Source organism: Haliaeetus leucocephalus, unplaced genomic scaffold (assembly GCF_000737465.1).
Source record: "Haliaeetus leucocephalus isolate CR32 unplaced genomic scaffold, Haliaeetus_leucocephalus-4.0 Scaffold328, whole genome shotgun sequence".
NCBI lineage: Eukaryota > Metazoa > Chordata > Aves > Accipitriformes > Accipitridae > Haliaeetus > Haliaeetus leucocephalus.
In genome coordinates this window covers 1,180,481-1,200,145 of record NW_010972764.1, presented here as the reverse complement: position 1 = coordinate 1,200,145, position 19,665 = coordinate 1,180,481, and the positions used below count along the sequence as shown (strand labels likewise).

Below are 19,665 nucleotides of genomic sequence, written 5' to 3'. Positions count from 1 at the left end.
CCCCCCCGGACTGATTTCTGGTAAATGGAGAGCATCATGAATGAAGATATTCACATTGGATTTTAGGTGATTTGAAGAGGGTGGTGTGCAAACTATTACCAAAAAAAGTGCAGAATCAAAGCAAAAAATTGACAAACACACATATAATAATTGCATAATAAAACCCCCACGATTTTTATATTTACATACATATAACGTATCTCTGTAATATATACACCCATGTAATAATTCCATAATGCCAATACAGTGGCATGATATTCAAGTTTTGGGGTTTTTTGTTGCTTCTCTTTCTCAGTGGAGTGGCTGGTGCTTGCATGCAACTCACATTGAAATCTCTCTGCCACATCTCGCTATAGTATAGATTTTGTGGGACTAACTGGAACTGCTTTCTCACAGAGCTGCAACTTTCAAAATCACTTTGGATTAAAAAAAAAGGGTCTCTAGCTGTGAGTGTTGTTCAGAGCAGGGACAAGTGTGAGGAGGCAGGAGCGGCAGAGGGGGGCCATTCTGGCTGACCGCAGCCCCCGTTCCTCACCCCTGCACTGCTGCTGGGGAGGAGGTGGAGGAGTCTGGAGCAAAGGGATGAAGGTCGTCCTGTGAAAAGGTGGTGGTAATGGGGAAGTGGTTTAGATTTGTCTTTGTTTCTCGCCACTTAAAAATAGAGTAGGATGGTAACAAATTGAATTTATGAGAAAGCAGCTGGTTGGGCATCTGGCGGCCAGCCACGGTGCCTACATCCTAGCATGGTTTTTAAGTATATACACACTCTTCTTTCCGTCCCGCTTTCTCCAGTAACTCACAGATTAGAAATAATATTAAAAGTATCTGAATTCAGAGCACCATGATTAACATGGAATACTGATAGCCTGGATGAACTTTGCCGGAAATTATCCAGTGCTATTTCAAAGAACGTGGCTAGGGAAGAATCCATTGTTTTAGTCCATTTGAAAAGTTATGTGGGCATTGTCCTTGAAAAGATCTGGCAGTGAGACAGGACCTATCCTGTGTTACTGATGTGAAGTTCTTCTGCTTGAGGAATTGGTTATGTAGAGTCTCAGTCACAGCTAACATGCAGGCCAAAAGGATGTCTCTACCCGGCTTTTAAAAATGAGGATCACGCTATTTCATTTGCCACACAGAGCAAGCAAGAGTCACTGATGTGCCTGCTCCTTTTTGTAGGATAGTTTGTGTATTGTAAAGCTAAAGTGTGGGTATTCCTCTCTTTCCTTTAACATAGACTCAGACCCTAGTCCTGCAGGTAACTTTAGGTAAAGCCTTATTCTCTCCTCAAAAATCCCAGGCAGTATAAGAGTCTGTGTGCTGGGAAAGAGTTGAACATTGAGGGCTGAAGTGTACTTCAAGAAAAGTTATTACAGGAAAGTTTTCCTTGGTTCTGTCTGAGTTTAGACCTCAAATATCTTTCCTGAGGAGGCAATAGCCTTGCTTGCATGTGCATTGCTGATTCATTTTAAATATGAGTTCCCTCTTCTTCTTTAAATCTTTGTTCTTTAAGACATCTTTCCCCCCCCCCCCCCCAACTCTTTTTGATTTGTAGTCATTCTGTTTTCAGAGTGAAACAAACATGTCTGTAGACGCAAGCTTTACCATGAGTCTTGGGCTCTCTGTGAGTTTTTGTGTGTTCCTTGAATCTGGGTAAAAGAACTGGGTAGTTTCAGTAGGCGCTGAAAAATTTCAGTAGGCATTTTCCATTGGAAAAAAACCTCCACTGCAAGGAGAGGTTACAGAATCTGCAAGGAGACTGACAGACTATTCAGAATGATGCTATTAAAATCTCACAGTATCTTTCAAAAGCACAACAAGTCTTATTTCTTGAACTCTGTGAATTTTGATTCTGCTGCTCTTAATACCTAGAGCTTCTTAACTGTGCATCACACTGAATATTGTGGAGAAATGCTAAGCAAATATTTGTGCCATTGAATTGTTTTAAATTAAAACATATTCCTCCCTGCACTTCAAGGCAGATACAAATCCAGCGGTGGTTTTCCTATGAAGTTGGGTTTGGGTTTTTTTTTTTGTGTGGTTTTTTTCTTTTTTTTTTTTTTAACAGAGAGACAAATTATCCTTTATCCTTTATTTTTTCACTCAAGAATACTGAGAAATCTTTATTTTGATATACATTACTCTAGAAATTATTTTTGAGTTTTTGGAGCTTTCTGACTCTGCAGCTTTGTAGAGGTGCCCTCAGAATAGCCTGATCTGAGTTTCAAACCTATTTCACTATTCACAGGAAAGTAAGAGCTATAAATGAATGGACTTTGGTCTAATTCTAAAGCTCTTCCGTACTCCAGGCATATGCTAAAGGGGGTTCCTATTTCAAGCTACTGTGCAGAAGTTGTCTATAGTGAATATTGCAAATGTTTACGATTCTTAGCCTTTCTTCTGTTCTTCTTAGACAAAACTCCCTTTGATTTTGGAGTGTTTTGCTATAGTAAAAGCTCTGGGATTTGAAACACTGACATCAAAGGACTCACTTCGGCAGAAAAAGCGCAGGAGATTTTTTAAAGAAATAATTCCTAGTAATAAAAAAGGGGTTTTTTACTTTCTATTTATAGTGCTAAACTAGTATCCAGTATAAACTACTGTTAAAAAGCTAAGAGCTATAACATACACATCAGGGGACAAATTGTTAATAAGGTATAATTTGATGGGGGAAAGCTGATGATATCTGCAAAAAGAATTAAGAGCCCCATGGCTACAGAGAAGTGCCTTATTAACAGTTGCACTGGGCATCCTGCTGAATGAGCTTTATTTATCATGTTTTTATAGCTACCTCCACTGAGCTTTCAGCTTCTGGGAGAAAAAAACCAAAGTACAATATTGTTCTTCCAATGTAGCAATCAAAGGATCTCTAAACCAATAAAAATGGAAAAGAGGTTACAGGAGGAGGAGGAGGAGGAGAATATCACACAGCTGGTTCAGAAATAAATTTCTTTGATTTGGGCTCCCTGTGCGAGATAGTTACTAAAATTTCTGCGTGTCACTGAAATTTAGGAGATACTTTCTCAACCCTTAAGTGTTCCAAGTCTAAAGGTTGAGTGGAGCTTCCTACAGCTGTCTGCTGAAATATGAGGTTAGCAGGGAGGGATATATGAGGGGAAAAGTTGGAGATGAATTGTTAAGATACGATGATGATGATTGTTTCCATGACTCTGCTTTTCCAAGATTCCTTGTCAATGTGGAATGAGGTAAACACCTTTATATATAACAGGGCTACATTTTCCCTCTAAGCAGCTGTTCTGTTGTCTCTGCAGAAATGGCCAATTATGACTCATGAATGTTTGTCTTTTAGACAATTTAGAAATTGGATAGAAATGCCCCCCTCATTTCACCTAGCTAATACTAGGTTGCCAGATGTCACTGACCTCCACTAATTAATAACTTGAATGATATTTAACACATAACCTGGAGGTGAAAAGCTCCATACATCATTGACATTGCTCCAGACCATTCACTTGTGTCAAAAAAAGAAAAATGAACTAACATTCAGGCTTTTTCATAGCCTCACAATTATCTCAAATCTTCACAATGAAATTGTGATTTAAAGTTGCATTATGGGCCTCCTTGTTCCCACTGCTCCTTCCACTGCAATTGGATGTTCTCTTGAAGACTTTTTCATATTCTGAGCAGATACTCTCCTTAGTCCTGATGCTCCTGTTTGTCTTTCTCACCCTTGATTTCTGTATAATTAAACAGTGCAGCTATGCTCCAGTGATTTTCCTAGTAGCTATAGGTTCAAGCTTTCCTGTTTTAATAAGCATCTTTTGCTCTTTGTGTTTAATGAGAATTTTTCCTCAGTCTGCTGTTCTTTTTTTGCCTGTCTCCGCAGCTCACAATATTATCTATGTGTTGATGACACTCATTTATGTCCCTCTTCTTATTCTTCTCCACATTCTTGCTATTTTGTGTCTCAGACTATCTTAGTGTTTCTCGAATTAAATCCAATTATTTTAGAGTAAACATAACAAAAACAGAAATTACTTTGTTTCTTCTTTCCCTGAGTGAACTGTCAGTCATGCTGCCGTCAATCCCATTGCCAAGTCTTTGGAAATTTGGTGGTGTTTTTCTTATTGTGTTCCATTTTGCCCCATCCACTTTCTAAATGTCTTATATACCTGTTATCCTTAAATGGAAAGAAGAAAACTTAATCTTGATTTTCCATAATCACCTTTCTGGTCAATTAATTTAATTAGAAGGATGTAGAAGATCTCATGTATGTGTCCCTTTGCTGTTGAACCATTTATTTCTTCACTGGCTTTTCACTGGACAAGCAGCATAAATTGGTGCTTTTTACATTTCTCCTGTTGTTAGCATTCTACTTTCTCTCTGCTTTCATCTGTCTAAAATCTTCTTACCTTGATTTGGACACATAATTAATGGAAAAATATATATGTTAAAGTTCCTTCATCAATTTTTGTCTCTCTGCTCTCTTGTAAGATGCCATTTTTAGACTAACTTCTCAAAATATTTCTATTATTGTGAAGTCACTGTAGTATTTTCTCTAGAGTGATAGACAGGTATTACTATTAACAGAATCAAGCCTGCCATCACCAAAGCCTAATGGCAAAACTATTTGAATAAATAAGTAAAAAAGACAAATGGAAATGATAAAATTATTATTCTGTTCCTAATGAGACATGATGTACAAAATTATATATGTACATATAGAAATACAAAGCTTTTTTTTTTTTTTTGTAGTCTCAGTTATTCAGTATGACATAGAAGGTGTTATAAATTTCGTCCTCCACCGTATCTCTCGGGTTCATCTGATTTTGTGAGCTCATATCTGGAAGCTGTAATACAGCTGTCTCTGACATCCCAGGGGCAAGATACAGTGTGTTGGCTATGCCTTTCAGAAATTATTTCAGGAAGGTTTTTGATTTGCACAAAGTCTTCTGAAGTGTCATACCTTCCTTGACTGTCTGTGGTTGTGGAAGGTAAGGAGGGCTGATTGCTGCGCTGCTGCTTCAATTCTGCATACTATGCCAGCGTGGCTGTCTTGAACAGTGAGTGAGCACGAGGCAAGATGGTCCACATCCCGGTGCCGCCGCTTCCTTCCTATTTCCGTATTTCTTAGCAGCAATGAGCAGGTGTACAGGAAAATAAACTTCCGCTTGCCTATGCTCAAGGTCCAGACAAACATTTTGTGGCACTCTGGTGCTAGGGGCATCTTTTTTCCACTTACTCTGTTATTTAACCTAGGGGGTTGGGGAGTATGAAATTACATTGCAATACCTTTCCCTTCCTTGAAATAAAGAGAATCCTGACAGTCCTCGTCAGCACGTAAAAGTTTAAAACGCTATTTGTAAAAAATATAAAATGAAATGTTGCTTTCAAAAGGTCTTGGAGCCTACTAAAATCAATGTTATTTGCCAAAAAGCAGGAAACACTTTAAAACTCAGTGTGCTAACACAGATGTTAAATCTTAAAGGATTCACATGTAATTTATTCAATACATTATATTTACTATATGCAGTATAATTTCAGAATGTGCATTAAAAATACGTTATGAAATCCCATTCCTACCTGCTGAATGGCTGCCAAGTTTGGTAATGCAAGAACATTTTGTTGTTTTACCCCTTCAGCACAATCCTGCATTCAGTTTTTAAATGTCCATAAAAACTGTAAAAGCCTCAAAACGCCAGATTGGAACGTTCAAAACTTTGAAAGTCACGGTGTGATAGTTTTGGGTTTTTGAATAACTCTCTGGGGGCAGGACTAAAAACTCTAGCTCTGAACATACTCAAGTTTTGAGTTGCTAACTTCCAGGTTAGGAACGTCAATTTCTTCTGTAAACCTGTCTCTGTTAAATATAAACCAAATGGATTTTTTGTGATATTTAGATATCTTTGCAGAAGACAGAGGGGAATGCACAGGTGGATGGGTAGGTGGCATTTGTGAAAGTTCAGTCTTGGGCAGAGTCTCGTGTCATTAAAGTCAGTGGAGTAGCCCAACACTGAGGGTTTGTGAAAGTCTTAGTAACTCTAAATTCTTCTCTAATATGCTTAACTTTTAATTTTATCATGTTAATTCTGACAATTTTCAACAACTATTTATTTGCATAGTCAATAAAATAAGCTAATTAAAACTTTGGCTACTTCAAGAATTGGCAGGGTATGTACTTCTCTCCTCACTTTTTTTATATACTCCAGGCCAGTACATTTGAAATAAAATTAAATTGACATCAGCTCCTTGAAGCCATATGAAGCTTCATATATTACTTGGTTAAAGTATGAAATTATATATCTATCAAGGGATCTCAGTTCTTATTGAATTCCAAACCCTGGAAAATTCGAGCATGATTTGATGTTTATTTTCATATATATCACATTGCTTACTTTATAAGAAACCGTGATTTTCTAACTGTGGATGAACAGTAAATGCTGGTTCTGAACAAATGAAAACATATGTAATGTTATTCCCAGGAGAATGGGCTGTTACATGTGGTAATTGGTGGCAAGATACTGCAGTGATTGTAGCCAATTAGTAAAGTTGTCCATACGGTGTTGAACTTTCTGTATGAGCTGCTGGCCTATCACTTCATATGAAAGCCTAACCAGGATGCCTTTAGTCCCCAGAAACCAGCTTTTCCTTTTTGGTGAGCCGAAAGGGAAAGCTGTGTTAAAGGGAAGTCCCTTTTTAATATTTTACTCTAGTTTTTCCCACAGAGGATGATCACGATGTTGACTGTTTGTCAGGAGCCTGTTGGCAAGGTAGGCAGCTCCAGCAATAAAGGCTGTGAGGATGAGGGGTCACAATTCTGGGGAAAGCAAGGAAAATGGTTCCTCTGAAGTACAGAGAGGTATAAATCTTCCTTAAGTGACTTTACATATTTGCTGGAAGCAAGGATGTCATTATACCAAAGCACGCCTTAAAATTTCTGGTAACCATCAAAACCACCACTAACTCTGTGGCTGCTAATTTGCTGCTAATGCCTTGCTGGTATACTTCTCTGTGGCTACGTTCTTTCTTTGCATTTATGATCCTGACACTTTCTTTATGGCCTCTTTACACTCAGCTTTTGGACTCCAGCATACATGTTCATTGAGAGCTAATTAGGCAGGCTGCAAGACACCCCCACCAAACAAGTCACAACATTTTGAAGCTATTCCTTTGCTGGACTGATGTGAACAATAAGGCGATATTACTCATGTTTGTTGACATATATTATTATGGTTATTGCCATTATACCCCAACTCCCCAGAGTATTGTTTAAATACATGATATAAGAGATGAAAGCAAGCAGATAATGAAAAAGAAAAAAGGAAATATCATGTAGTTGTTAATTTTTGGCATTGTGTAATTAAACCATCTTCTTTAATGTTATTTTTGCCAGTATCTAATTAGCAGAGCCATCTGCCTAAGAAGTGCTGGACCATCTGTCTGGAATACTGTTCTGTTCATTTCTTGGTTCTTGACTAATTAACTTCTTTCTCTATGAAATGTAATAGTACATTCTGTTTCTGCACTCCAGAGAAGTTCATATATAAAAATAAATATAAATGTGTACCTGGCTACATGTATATGCTATGAGTATCTGTGTAGCCATAGGAGCGTAGTTCTCCCAGGAGATCTGATTGGACTCAGTTCCGTGTGCAGCTTCCACTGCAGGTGAAAACCACGTGGGTTTTGTTGACCTGTAAGTACAACTAATACCTATCTCGCCTAACACATTCTAATTGACCAGTCCTTTCTTGATTGTGTTCCAATTTCAAATTTCCTGTCTGCATTTACTGATTAAAGTTATAATTGTAGAAAGGGCGTATATTAAAGTTAATTACTTAGGGTTTGGGGTTTTTCTTCCCTTTTGTATTTTGTAATTTTTGTGGAAAATCACAGAATAATTTAGGTTAGAAGGGACCTCCAGATGTCTTCCCGGGGGACTTACTTTGTTACTGCATGTTGGGCATGAAGAGAACCTCTTGACAGTTATTTCTTAAATGGGAGGAACAAGTGAACATTGTTTGCTGCTTCTACACTTCCCATGATTCTCTTTTAGTGTTCTTCTAAGGTATTTGGATAAATCACTTTAGATTGAAGATTTTCTTTTGGTTTCCATTGGAGCTAATTTCTTTGCATTTATTTACTTTGCCTGCTGAAGACACAGTAGTTTAACTTTTAAGCAACTTTTAAGCTCTTATCATTCATCCAAACAGAGAAGTTACTGAAATATATTTGTTGTTCCAAAACATATGATTAATTTTGATACTGTAATTTTTAACTTAACATAGATGGGTGTTGGATCTATATTTTTCTTAATTTTGAAGATAATAGTTTTATTATGTAGCTTGAGTTGGAATTTGTTTCTTCTCTGGCTGGAATTTCTCTCCTTCCTACTACCCCTTGAAAATGCCAGGAGAGATTTAATCTGAAGTTTTTGAAGCACTTTACAAACATCAGTGATTTAATGTTTAAAACACTGATATAGTTATTTACAATGGAGTTTTTACTAAAAGATGCCTGACATCAGTTCGAAACTTGAGTTCAAACTTTAAGTGTGCACCGAAGCCTTGTTTCTGTTCAGTCTGATTTTATGTCAAATATGTGCAGAGCTTTGCAGTGTATGTATTTTTTTTTTAACAGGAGAAAACAGCTTGTGTTCAAAAGTGCACTGTGACTTCCTCGTCAGACTACACTAGGTCAAGTTCAAGTTGTACCTGTCAAATTTAGCCTTTAGAGGTGGCCACACTGACTGCCATAGGGCTAAAAATCTCACTGCAAACATTTTGCACTGCTCTACTGGTGACTGGTGACATAATTAAGATTTACTTATGTCTACTAGAATGTAGTTATGCTGAGGATTGGGAAATTAGAAACAAACTTAGCCGAGGCATTAAATTTATAGAGGTGCTTAAAAGACCATATTGCTAGCAGGATTTATAAAAGCCATGAAGCTGTATATAGTGTCAGCTTACTATCAGGAACAGACTGATGTGCTACCTTAAACCCTACTCCTTAACCTATGTAGCTACGTTCTTTGTGGAGGTGCGTAGCAGTCACTGATGTCCTACCCATCCTTATTTTCTCTCGCACTAACATTCAAAGTCCCTGTTTCCTCTTTCCTCAGGGGGAACAAACTTGAGTGTCTATAATTTGGTTCAAGGAATTTTGTTGCCAGCCTTAGTAGAATTATAATATTAATTAAAAACAGCACACAGAATGCTGAAGATGGTATTTTGCCTTGTGAAAATTGGAGCTTCTTATGAAGAAATGTGGGAATGAAAAGATCCTAACAGGATAAACTTTAGCTGTGTAGGCCTTCATAGTGAATCAAATATCCAACACGGTATGCATACCATTTTTGTGTCGCTCATCTGAACTTCATGGAAATATTAGCAAACAGCGTCAAGCAGGAGGATATGTCAATTTAATGGAAGCAGTGGATAATAGTAACATCTTTAAGTAAACCTGGTTTTGCACTTCCTTTCAGAAATAACACAATCTTTATGTGTGTGTCCGGTCTTTCAGAATTAAAACTTTAAAGTCTTAATCTTCTACTGACAAAAAACACTTGTTGTTATTCTTTTGGGACATTTTGTTTTGTCTTTATGTGCTGAAGATTCAGAACTCATTTTTCTCCTCTTTTTTTCCACATTGAAATGACATTTAACTTGAAGAGTTTTCCACCTGTCTTCCCCCTGTATATTACCCGTAGGCTGTGTTGAACATCTGAACTTCCATCTTGTGGGAAACTCCCCCAAATTTCCTGAAGATAAGAAGAAAAAAAAAATAGCTCTATATAGAAAGGTTTGGCTATACCTGCTCTTTTTGGTTAATCAGCAATAGGACGTAGGTATGCATTACTGAACCGTGTGGGAGCCTTAGGGACCAAAGCAGAACACTTTGAACTACTCAGCTTTCCACAGGTGCCTGTGTAATACACTGCATTTGCAGCCTGCTCTGTTATTGTCTCCTCCAGCAGCGGAACCCAGGGCTAGAGGGCTATAAGTACACTTGACTTCAAAGATGGCACTTAGCTTTGTCACCAGTGTGTCTGCACTTATTTCTTGTCCAGACAGTATTACTCCTTTGGCATATGTTGTCATGAACACGGTTTTCCCGGAGAGTTTGCCAGTTGGTTAGCTCGCAAGCATATGTGTTTATATATAGTTGCAGTAGTTTATTCTGTTCGGGTTCTTGTATGTGCTGTTAATTATGGTATCCAGAAATATTACATAATGTTTTAATATTTAATACCTTTATTTAAATCTATGCATTTTGTGGATGTCAAAGAAAGAGAAGAAAGTTTATTTTCAGTTATGCTAATAATGGTATTAGTGGTTTTGTGACGTGGTGGTAAAACTATTAATGTTTAAGATTTGAGAAGTCTAGCCAAGACATTTATCCTAACTAAAAGAACATCTGACTAAAAGCTAACAGCCTGTGATTGTTTCCAAATCAGCACTTCTGAGCTGAGGTAATATTGGGTCTGCCACTCCTACGGGCTCCACCAAGAGCCATACCTCTATATTGTCACATTATTTACTGTTTGATTCCTTCTTAGAAGTGTGGCAGTTAGCAAGCTGCTTAAGGAGTCCATTCCTCCAGGGACGGATACCTGGCTTTGCTAACATTGAAATGATTGGGTTTTTTCACCTCTTCCTTTATTCTGAAACTGTATATAGGCTGGGTCTCTGGGATCACTTGGCAGAGAACAGGGGAGCAGGGGGGAGATGCTGTCCCAATGTTCTCTCACTATGATCAGAGTTCATAAAGCTTCTGCCTGACTTGTCCTAAATGTTACTTGCATTATTACGCGCTTGGAGCTCCCAGATTCTCTCCAGCCGTGACCTGCTTGCAGAGATGCGTTGTATGCTTTTCTCTGATTTTGTGGAAAGCTTGAAGGACTGTCACTTGGCTTCTGAATTTCGTATCTCCAAAGTCTGTTGATTTTCTTTTCCAAAACTTTCACTGCCTGAAAAATGTTCTTAATTTGCTTGATTTGTGACATTGTGTCATTTTTGCATTTCACATCTTTCTCCTTCAAACTACTCTTTTACCATGGACTTAGAACCAATTGAAAGCTGGGTATTTTGTCACTGAAAATTGATTTCTTGATAAACATTTTATCCTTAATCCAGCCTTTCTGTCTTCTTACTTCCTGCTGTTCATGCCTGACATATTCTTCTCGGTTCAGTTTTGGCAAGAACTTTCCTTCAAACCTTCCTTATAAGCACTTGTATTCCAGTAAATCTTTCTACTCTGTCCTCCTACTGGTAATGCCTGCATTTCTCCAGGCATTTGACATTTTTGGTGTTTAGAGATAATATGTGCAGTATCAGATACTTGTATTTAGTGCCATATAACATATAGGTTTGGGGTGTCCTAATGGATCGATGAGGAACTTAAATAGGTCATCCAAGAGGAGTCTTTTGTACTGCAACCTCCATTATGGATGTAAATTGCTTTTTGTATTAAAGATTCAAAAGAGTTAAGTCATTGCTGCTTTTTTTGTCTAACACATTGCTGTTTTTTTATCTCAGTATGAGATTTCTTTCCTGCTGCTAGATACAGTTTGTTATAAATGCTAGGGTCATTCACAAGTGGATTCTTCCAGAAGTTTTCAATATATTCCCCAATATGCTGTAGTCATTAATATGCAAAGGCAAACTGTAGATGAGAAGGTTTGGGATGGAGAAAGAGAAGTAATGGCATTAGTTTTGATAAGTCTTTTTTTTCCCCTGAAATGACAAAGCTTATTCTTGGGCTTGTTGAAAGACAAATCAAAGAGTACTGCATAGTATACTCTGAAAGCATTTTCCCCTTTAGTTTAAATAGGGTTTCACACTATTATTTTTATTAATTATAGCATCTACTTACTATTAATATAGTCTCCACTAAAAAAAAACAGGTACAAAAAATTACCTATATTAAATCTGAATGAACGGTCTTTCATTATTTCCTGGTAAATAAAAATGAAAAAGCTGCGGTTTCAGTAATTAAGCGGCAGTGGTTAGTTTAGAAATCTCAATTCTTCCTGATAAAATGTATAGTGCTTTGTGGCATTTTTATCTAAAGATCACATGGATGTGCACTGTCGAGGTGAAAGAATACAGAGTGATTTAAAATGCACGCTGACTACACAGCATATACAGGCATTCAAATATGTACATGGATTGGCACATAAACACCAAGCATACGACCTGCTCCATTGAACAACAGCATTTGTAAGTCATAGCTGTTGAATGTTAAATATGGAAATAATTGGAGTTAACTCATGCAGTGAAACTGTAGTAATGCAGACTAGGCGTTACAGTCCTGGCATAAATCTGTTGAAGCAGAGAGACAGCTCAAAAATGAGGATAAATTGCTTCTGCTTTGCAGTGCTCCATTTCACTGTTGTCTTGTATGTGTCTGCCCATTGCTCCTTTCTCTGAATGGATGTTTTAGTGCTTCTGGTTAGTGCTGCAGTCATACCCTGAGAAACTAAAATCTCCATTCAATGCTTGAGATAAATACTGCAAAATCAAGAACGGGGCACCTCTTCCTGCGGCGCAAGGTCTCTCAGCAGAGCTGACCTCGGGTCTGTGGTGATGCTGGGGAGAGAGGGTCAGCCTTTCTCTGTGTTCGAACTGCTTACCTTCATAACGGTCGTGACAAAGTGGCTAAACAGCATCAAATGGGATTGTGGTTATTTCTCCTGTAGCGGTAGGTACCGTGAATCATGGGGATGGCCAGCTGCGCTTGGATTAAGACACTGAAAAACCATCAGCAGCAAAACTACATTTCTAAGGAGAAAAAGCTTGTAAGGCGATTATGGATAGAATCACCCACAGCTAATCATCAGTAGGCCTGAAGCACATATCTCAAGCTTGGGCTTAGATAGCTCTGAGGTTTATATTTCTGTGTTCCCTGCATTTCTAACTGATTCCTGTTGGTTGCAGGCAGTGGAATGGCAATGTGATGAAGCTACTAAAAGAGCCTGTTACAGTAAAGGCAAATCAAAGGTAAGCAAGAGGCAGCTGTTCTGCTTTAATAATATTTATGTGCTAATAGCAGGTGTAATTCAGTGTATAAATCTCTACCTTATGCATTTTTAGTGTCTCACTTTCCAAAGAGAACTGTAGAAGAGGAGTCTGACACTGATGTATAAGTAAAGGAATAAAAAACAATATAGGGAGTGTGGGGTGAGAGGTACAGTCACGTGTTTCTTTTCTGAAATGATCAAGAACTTTAGTTTCCAACAATTTACTGTTTTGACTCTACAACATGTCATATGTAATGGGCTGTACTCTCACTTCATTTTCAGTGCTGTAAATCCCGAATAACTGTGTAATTACTTTGTAAAATCCTCAATTTATTTCCCTGTGTATTAGATGCAATTTTAGGAACATTTATATTTCATATCTACTGGCACTATGAAGAAAATAATACGAAATTCACTGACTTTTTAGACATGGGACTTGATGTAATTTTAGTATTCAGAACCGATTCCTTATCGGGCCAACTACAATTTCTTTTATTCAGCACAGGTAAGTGCAATGCGGATGCTGTATTCTTTAGTGGCTGTCCTAAGCTGAAGCTAGTTATCAAATTAATTATAAAATAAGTTACAAATGCATGCCATCTCTATCTGTAATTATTATACTGTTTAAAGTTAATTGACTTAAAACATAAAGGGAGAACACATCAAGAGTGATAACCACAGAAAAGCACATTTGCTTTCAGGACCCACGTTCGGTAGGACATGTCAACATATGTTATTAACGTGCAAAACTCAAAAAAACCCCCCAAGCTTCAAAAACATATTCCAAATGCTTATACCACCTGGTAGAGGAAGAGTCTCTTCTGCATAGTCATCTAATCACTGACTTTTTACCTTCTTCCATTAAACAGTTCATTTCCAGCTTTTTTTACTAAGTGCTGGAAAACAATGTTGCAGTGTACCCTTGGCCTATCCTTTTCTGTTTGGGATTAAAGAGGAAGAATGGCCTCACTTCAGAAACATGCTATACCGTGAGGAGAGAAAAAGACATAATTACTTGGAAAAAAAAGCAAGAGTAGTGAATGTGCAGTGTAAAGCCTCATGCATGGAAGATGATTGTCTTTATGGAGGAACATCTTTCCCTGTAGAAATGAGTTTATAGTAGTGGGAAAAGGCATTAAGAATGGTGTTGCCTTCTTTGTCCTTCTCCTTTCCTTTTCTTTCCATCCTAGTGTAAGAAATGTATTTAAGTGTTACTGGTCACTGGGTATTAAGGCGCAGGATTTACTAGGTATATAGAAGGTATTAATAGCTGGAGAAAAGAAATAGGTTAGATTTTACCTAAAGCTTTCTAACTTGAGTAGACAAACTCTGGTGACTCAAGTTATGTGTGAAGGTTTTAATGGAAGAAACAGCATCTAGCAAGTGTTCTGATCTACAATGTTACTTGTCAGTTTGTGAAGAGAGAACAAAGAACTTTTGGGACCTCATACTTTAAGCAAATGTTTCATTTTGTAAGTTGTAATTTCTCCCTGGAAGATTTATTCTTGTTCTTGTAATATATCCCTCAAGCTTTTATCCTTAGTCTTGAGATGACAATACTCTGAAGGAAGAGAGCATGCTCAGGTGACAATAGAATATGACAATTTGCATTGATCAAGGTGCATATACAGTAGAAACTATCATGGTAGGAATGCACTGTGTAACTAAGAGTTTATGCCTCTGTTTTACAGTGATTTTCCAAGTTTAAAACTGTGAGAATAACATTCAGTTTGTCTGAAAATCACAGTGCAGTGACTGATCTACCATGACGGGTGACAGTAATGGTAAATTGGAGACTATAGTAGTGTACTTTTGAATATTATGTTTGCAGTACTGTTTGTGGTGTAAAATCCCCATTCAATTGAACAGTGCAGAGTCGTATTTTGCTATTAAATAATTTTGCTAGGAGAAATACTCAACACTGGTGAAATGCATTTAAGAATGGACCTTAGTGTAGTACATACGTGCAGATTTTCATTCATGCTCATCGTACCCTTTTGAAGAAGCTGATGATTAGAAGTTATGCTGTCATTGTAAAATATTATAAATGCTATTCTAATAACGACCTCTGAGATTGTTTCTTAGTATTTTTATGGGTTGGATAAAGATTTAGTGCTTCATTTGTATCCATAGCCTTGTTCCTCACAATCTAGAAGAGAAGTACAGTCCTTTGAAGGTAATCCTGAGAGGAAATAGTTCTTTTCTTATTGTTACTATAGGGCTTTTTTTTTTGATGTGCAAACTTTGTGGCTTGAAAGCTTCATGTAGGAGTTGCTGGAGAGTGCAGAGATGTTGACTGAGGCAGCCTACCCAGCTGGAACGACGACTTTTCATGCCTCTCTCGCTTTCACTGGTGTGACCAAGATCAGAGAAAGGATAGCCTAATGATGTTTGTCTTCTATTGCCTCATGATGAAGACTAGAACAAGGCCACTATACTCTCTGTATAAGAAGGACTTACACATGCAGATGAGGAAAGCACCTGATCTGTGGTGTGCTCCCCTTCCTAGGCAAACCACTAAAGACTTCCCTTGGAAAAACAGAATTATCAGGCCAGGAAGAATTCACTCCAGTGCTACAGTGAATTGTCCCTCTTCCAAGGAAATCCCCTGGGAGACACAATTCCAGTTACTGTTATCAGAAAGACTGCTTGCTTGCTCATTACTGTATAAATAGATCCAGCACGAACTGGAGACTTGCTGGGGGGCTGCATTTCTATAACATTTCTCAGGGCAACTTCGGATTTCAGGGCAGGCACATGTGTGACTGTAGGGAAGGGACAGGAAAGATTGGAGACAAAATTATACAAGGCCAGCCCAGACTGTGGCAAAGGAGAGATGAGGATTACAAGGGTGGCTGTGGGTTAAGTTATTCATCCAAATCCTGGTTTCTCTTGAAGCTCTGTGGCCGACAGAGTAGCATGGGGGCAATGAGTTCAGGCAGCAAAACTAAAAGTCAGCTTGCTGATGGGGTGCCCTGAAACCAGAAGCTAGCTTTGAACCCTGAAGCAACTCTAGTAGTTTTGAGATAATGGTCAGTTAAACACGAGTCTTTTTTTTTTTTTTTTTTTTTTTTTTTTTTTTTTTTTTTTGTTTTGAGGAAAAAAGCCGCACAGAATTTTTGCCTCAAACTGTTAGCAGTGGTTGTTCTGAGGTTTATGCTTTAGGAGCCAACGAGGGAAAAGAGCTGAAGGAGAAAATATATAGGGACATCTGCCACATTTGACAGTGTAATGTGCACTTGACTTTTGAAGGCTGAAGTTTGTTACTGAGACTTCAGACTTTTATCCACCAATTTAAGCTGTAGCTTAAAATAACTAGTGGCTCCAGAAGCGAGCCAGACAAAATGATGTCCTTGTGGCCAGCATGCGTTAGCATTTAGAAGTCTAAAACACCACACATGGTTAAGAGAATAAATTTGGCCATTCAGACTGGCACTTGTGGTAAGGACTGTTATAAAGTAAAAATATAAATACACATGGTAAAAATACAATAAACCAAAGAAAGATTAAAAAATATATATATAATTGAAGTAAATCTCTTATCCCTTGTTTATTTCAGATTCTAACGGCTGTGTGTGTTAGCATCTGAATTTTCAATAAAAGTATTAAAAAATTAAACACAGGTGTTTTTATAATGTTCGCCTATACAAGAAACATTGCTGTAAATGGATAACCATATCCAGCCAGATTGTACTTGAACTGTCAAGCTGGTCTTAAACTTAAGTAGCTGTTTCTAACAGTTGTATTTTGTTTCAGGTATGCTGGTATAAAGGTAGAAAGTACTAGCTAAATGAATTTCTTTCTTTCAAAGGTATTTTTATAGGAGAATAGGAAAGTATATGGCAGAGAGGTCAAGACGAAATGGAGATTAAGGCTATGTAAAAGAGGGCCACCAAAGCTACCACCACCCTCCAAACTGAAAAACCTTTGGTTTTTAAGTCCTTTGCATTCACCAATGCCACTTCTACAACACACATCTCTTTTTTTGCACAGCTAAAAAGTGAACCCGCTGAATTTGACTCCAGAGCAGAAAAGTTACTCTGAACAATTCGAATGACTAAATAACGGAGTCATTTTCATTATGGTTTTGGGTGGTGATTGTTTTACTCATGACTAATTTTTTTTTAATTTGTTTTGTATTATTTTGGATTTGTCATATGAAGAAAATAGCCAATTATAAAAGCTATTCTTCCAGTTTGGGTTTTGTTGTACTATGTACCCCACAGAAATTTGATATGAGCTATCTTATTTGCCCTGTTGCAGTATGGATTGTTGTGAAGTTGGCACAGGACTTGGGAACATTAAAGAGAAGAATCTTGTGAATCCCAGGAATGTCAGAGTTTAAAAAATTAACATTATTTTTGAACAGAAAGAGTGGGTGATCAGCCTGCAAGTAATTTGGCAATGGCACTATTTCAGGGAGCTCTGGAATATGAAGAGGAGACGTTGGATGGGTTGTAATGTCAGTACCCACTTATTTTTCCTACACTTACATTCCATGGCTTTCTGCAAAGGGCAAGATGGAAGTAGCCCAAAGAATAAATTACTGTGTTATGTTCTATGAACCTCCCTGAGCACCCTTCCCACAAAAAAAAGAAGGAATTGCTGCCTCTTCCCCCCCCTCCCCCTTGGTGTAGTTAAAACAACCTGCAACAGGGAAATGGCCTAGAAGTGAAATAATTACTTTTTAAAAGGCTCGTTGCACTGCCCAGCTCTCTTATATGGTTGCATATTAGCTTCTGTTTGGTTGAAAGAATGTTAAGATGACAGTTTTGTTAAGTTCAAGATAAAGTTGTTGTATTTTTGCCTAATGGGAATCAAATTTTAATTCTAAGATGTTTGACACTTACCTTTAAAGGCTCAAACTGAAGCGTTTAAAAGCTACATTTGCATGAGAGACTAAAGCGAATGTAGGTTTGGGGGGTATTTTTTCAAAGAGGTGGTTTTTTTCTGAGATTTTACTGGGTGGTGGGTGGTGGTTTTTTTTAAACTTCATTTTGTATTAGGAAAGGTATAGATAATAGATTCTGAGAGTTTTCTCAGAGATCTTTAAAGTATTTTGCCCGTCTTGTTTTGCAGTCTGTTTTGTGCCTGTTCAATTTATTCAGGATTATATTTCTTGTCTTCCAGGATGAGAGTCTATTTTCAAGATAAACAAGCAATACATTTAATATAGCTGTAGGCCATATAAAGGGACTTCTGCACCATTACTATTACATGGATTTACTTACACGATTCCACTTAATATCTCTTAGAATTGCACAGCTGTATTTTCACAAGTTGTTTTTTTAATGCTTTACATGAGACTACCTTGTGAATAAATGCTGGAGAGCATTCAAATGGAAAGTTCCAGGAAACTTTATTTTTTCCAAGCATATTGTTGATTTTGTTCATTTTATTAGGTAGGGACATTGATTTTTGCAGGAGGAGTGTTTGATTCTTTCCTACATACGGTTCTGGGAGATTTTTAGTATTGCAGAAAAAGGCTTTCTATCTGAATAAACAGTAGAAATTGCTGTTGGTTTCTAGCTTCTGAAATGAGAGAAATGAACATCATAAAGCTTTCACACATCCTAATGTGTTAAAAAGCATGTCAGATTATTCTTCAGGGGTGAGCATCTATATATTGAGGTAATGAAATTTCTTGAGAAATTTCAAATTAACAGAAACATAGATGCTTCTAATAAAACATATTGTGCAAATTATGAAACTAGTAGTGACAAATCTATGTCTGAACATCTCAAGAATTTTATTTGTACTGGTTCCAACATACTTGTGTTACTGATAGCCAGTTCTTTCTCCTGTTTTCCTCCCAACCTCCTCCCTTGGCCTGATCTGTCTTCAAACCCAGCATCTGATCCATTGAGACAGCAGTGCATTATTTAAGTCAGCATCTATCACTTCAGAGTTTAGCTAAACCTATGAAATATACACTTAGAAGAAATCTTCAGTACTGAAGAAGTTTGTTGTTACCCTATTAAGAACTTCTCACAAAGACTGATGGATGCATGTGTTGTTGTTAGGAAATTTATGTATATAATTATTGCTAACACATCAGGTGTGCTCAGGCCTTTTTCCCCTAAATTTTTGTGTGGACACAAAACCATGGAAAGCAAATCGTAATTGGTCTCCCCCATCCTTTGAAGTACCACTGAATATAGTCTTTCTTTTCTGCATGGCAGGAGGAATGCCAGAACTACATTCGAGTGCTTCTTGTTGGAGGGAACCATCTCTTTACCTGTGGAACCAACGCGTTCACTCCTATCTGCACCAATCGGACGGTATGAGTTCAGGGTTTCGTCCCACCAGCTCGAGTCTTTGTTCTGAGCCAGCAGACCAAAAGGCAGAGCGCGCTGTGGTTGAGTCCACGCTGTTTGTGTCCTGGTGGGTGAGCTGATGTGTAAAAGGCTGATTTGGCGAGTAGCAGGCCAAAGAGCAGAGTTCTCCTGTGATCTCCTTCTGCGGTCTTCTCCTAAGCTGTGCGAGAGAGCACAGCTACGAGCAGCTCAGTTCCTCCCACGTGCCAGTTTTTTATGAACCGTAGGTATTTCTAAGACTTCTGCCACTCTGTCAAGTTTGGTTGGCATCAACTGATTTAGTTACAAGATGTAGTTGGGTAGCTGCCTACTGTGTACGTGTAGTTCTGGAGAAGATGAGAGTACCAGTATTAGTGATTTCTG

At 37.8% G+C, this 19,665-nt stretch overlaps 1 protein-coding gene across 1 annotated transcript in view; it reads left to right on the top strand.

Annotated features, from left to right (window-relative positions):
* Positions 1–19,665, top strand: part of SEMA5A (sema domain, seven thrombospondin repeats (type 1 and type 1-like), transmembrane domain (TM) and short cytoplasmic domain, (semaphorin) 5A) — a 222,359-nt gene that overhangs the window by 66,501 nt on the left and 136,193 nt on the right. The window contains exons 4-5 of the mRNA XM_010571431.1: positions 12,903–12,965; positions 19,168–19,266. Coding sequence (XP_010569733.1) covers positions 12,903–12,965; positions 19,168–19,266 — 162 coding nt within the window. The remainder of the gene's footprint in view (positions 1–12,902; positions 12,966–19,167; positions 19,267–19,665) is intronic.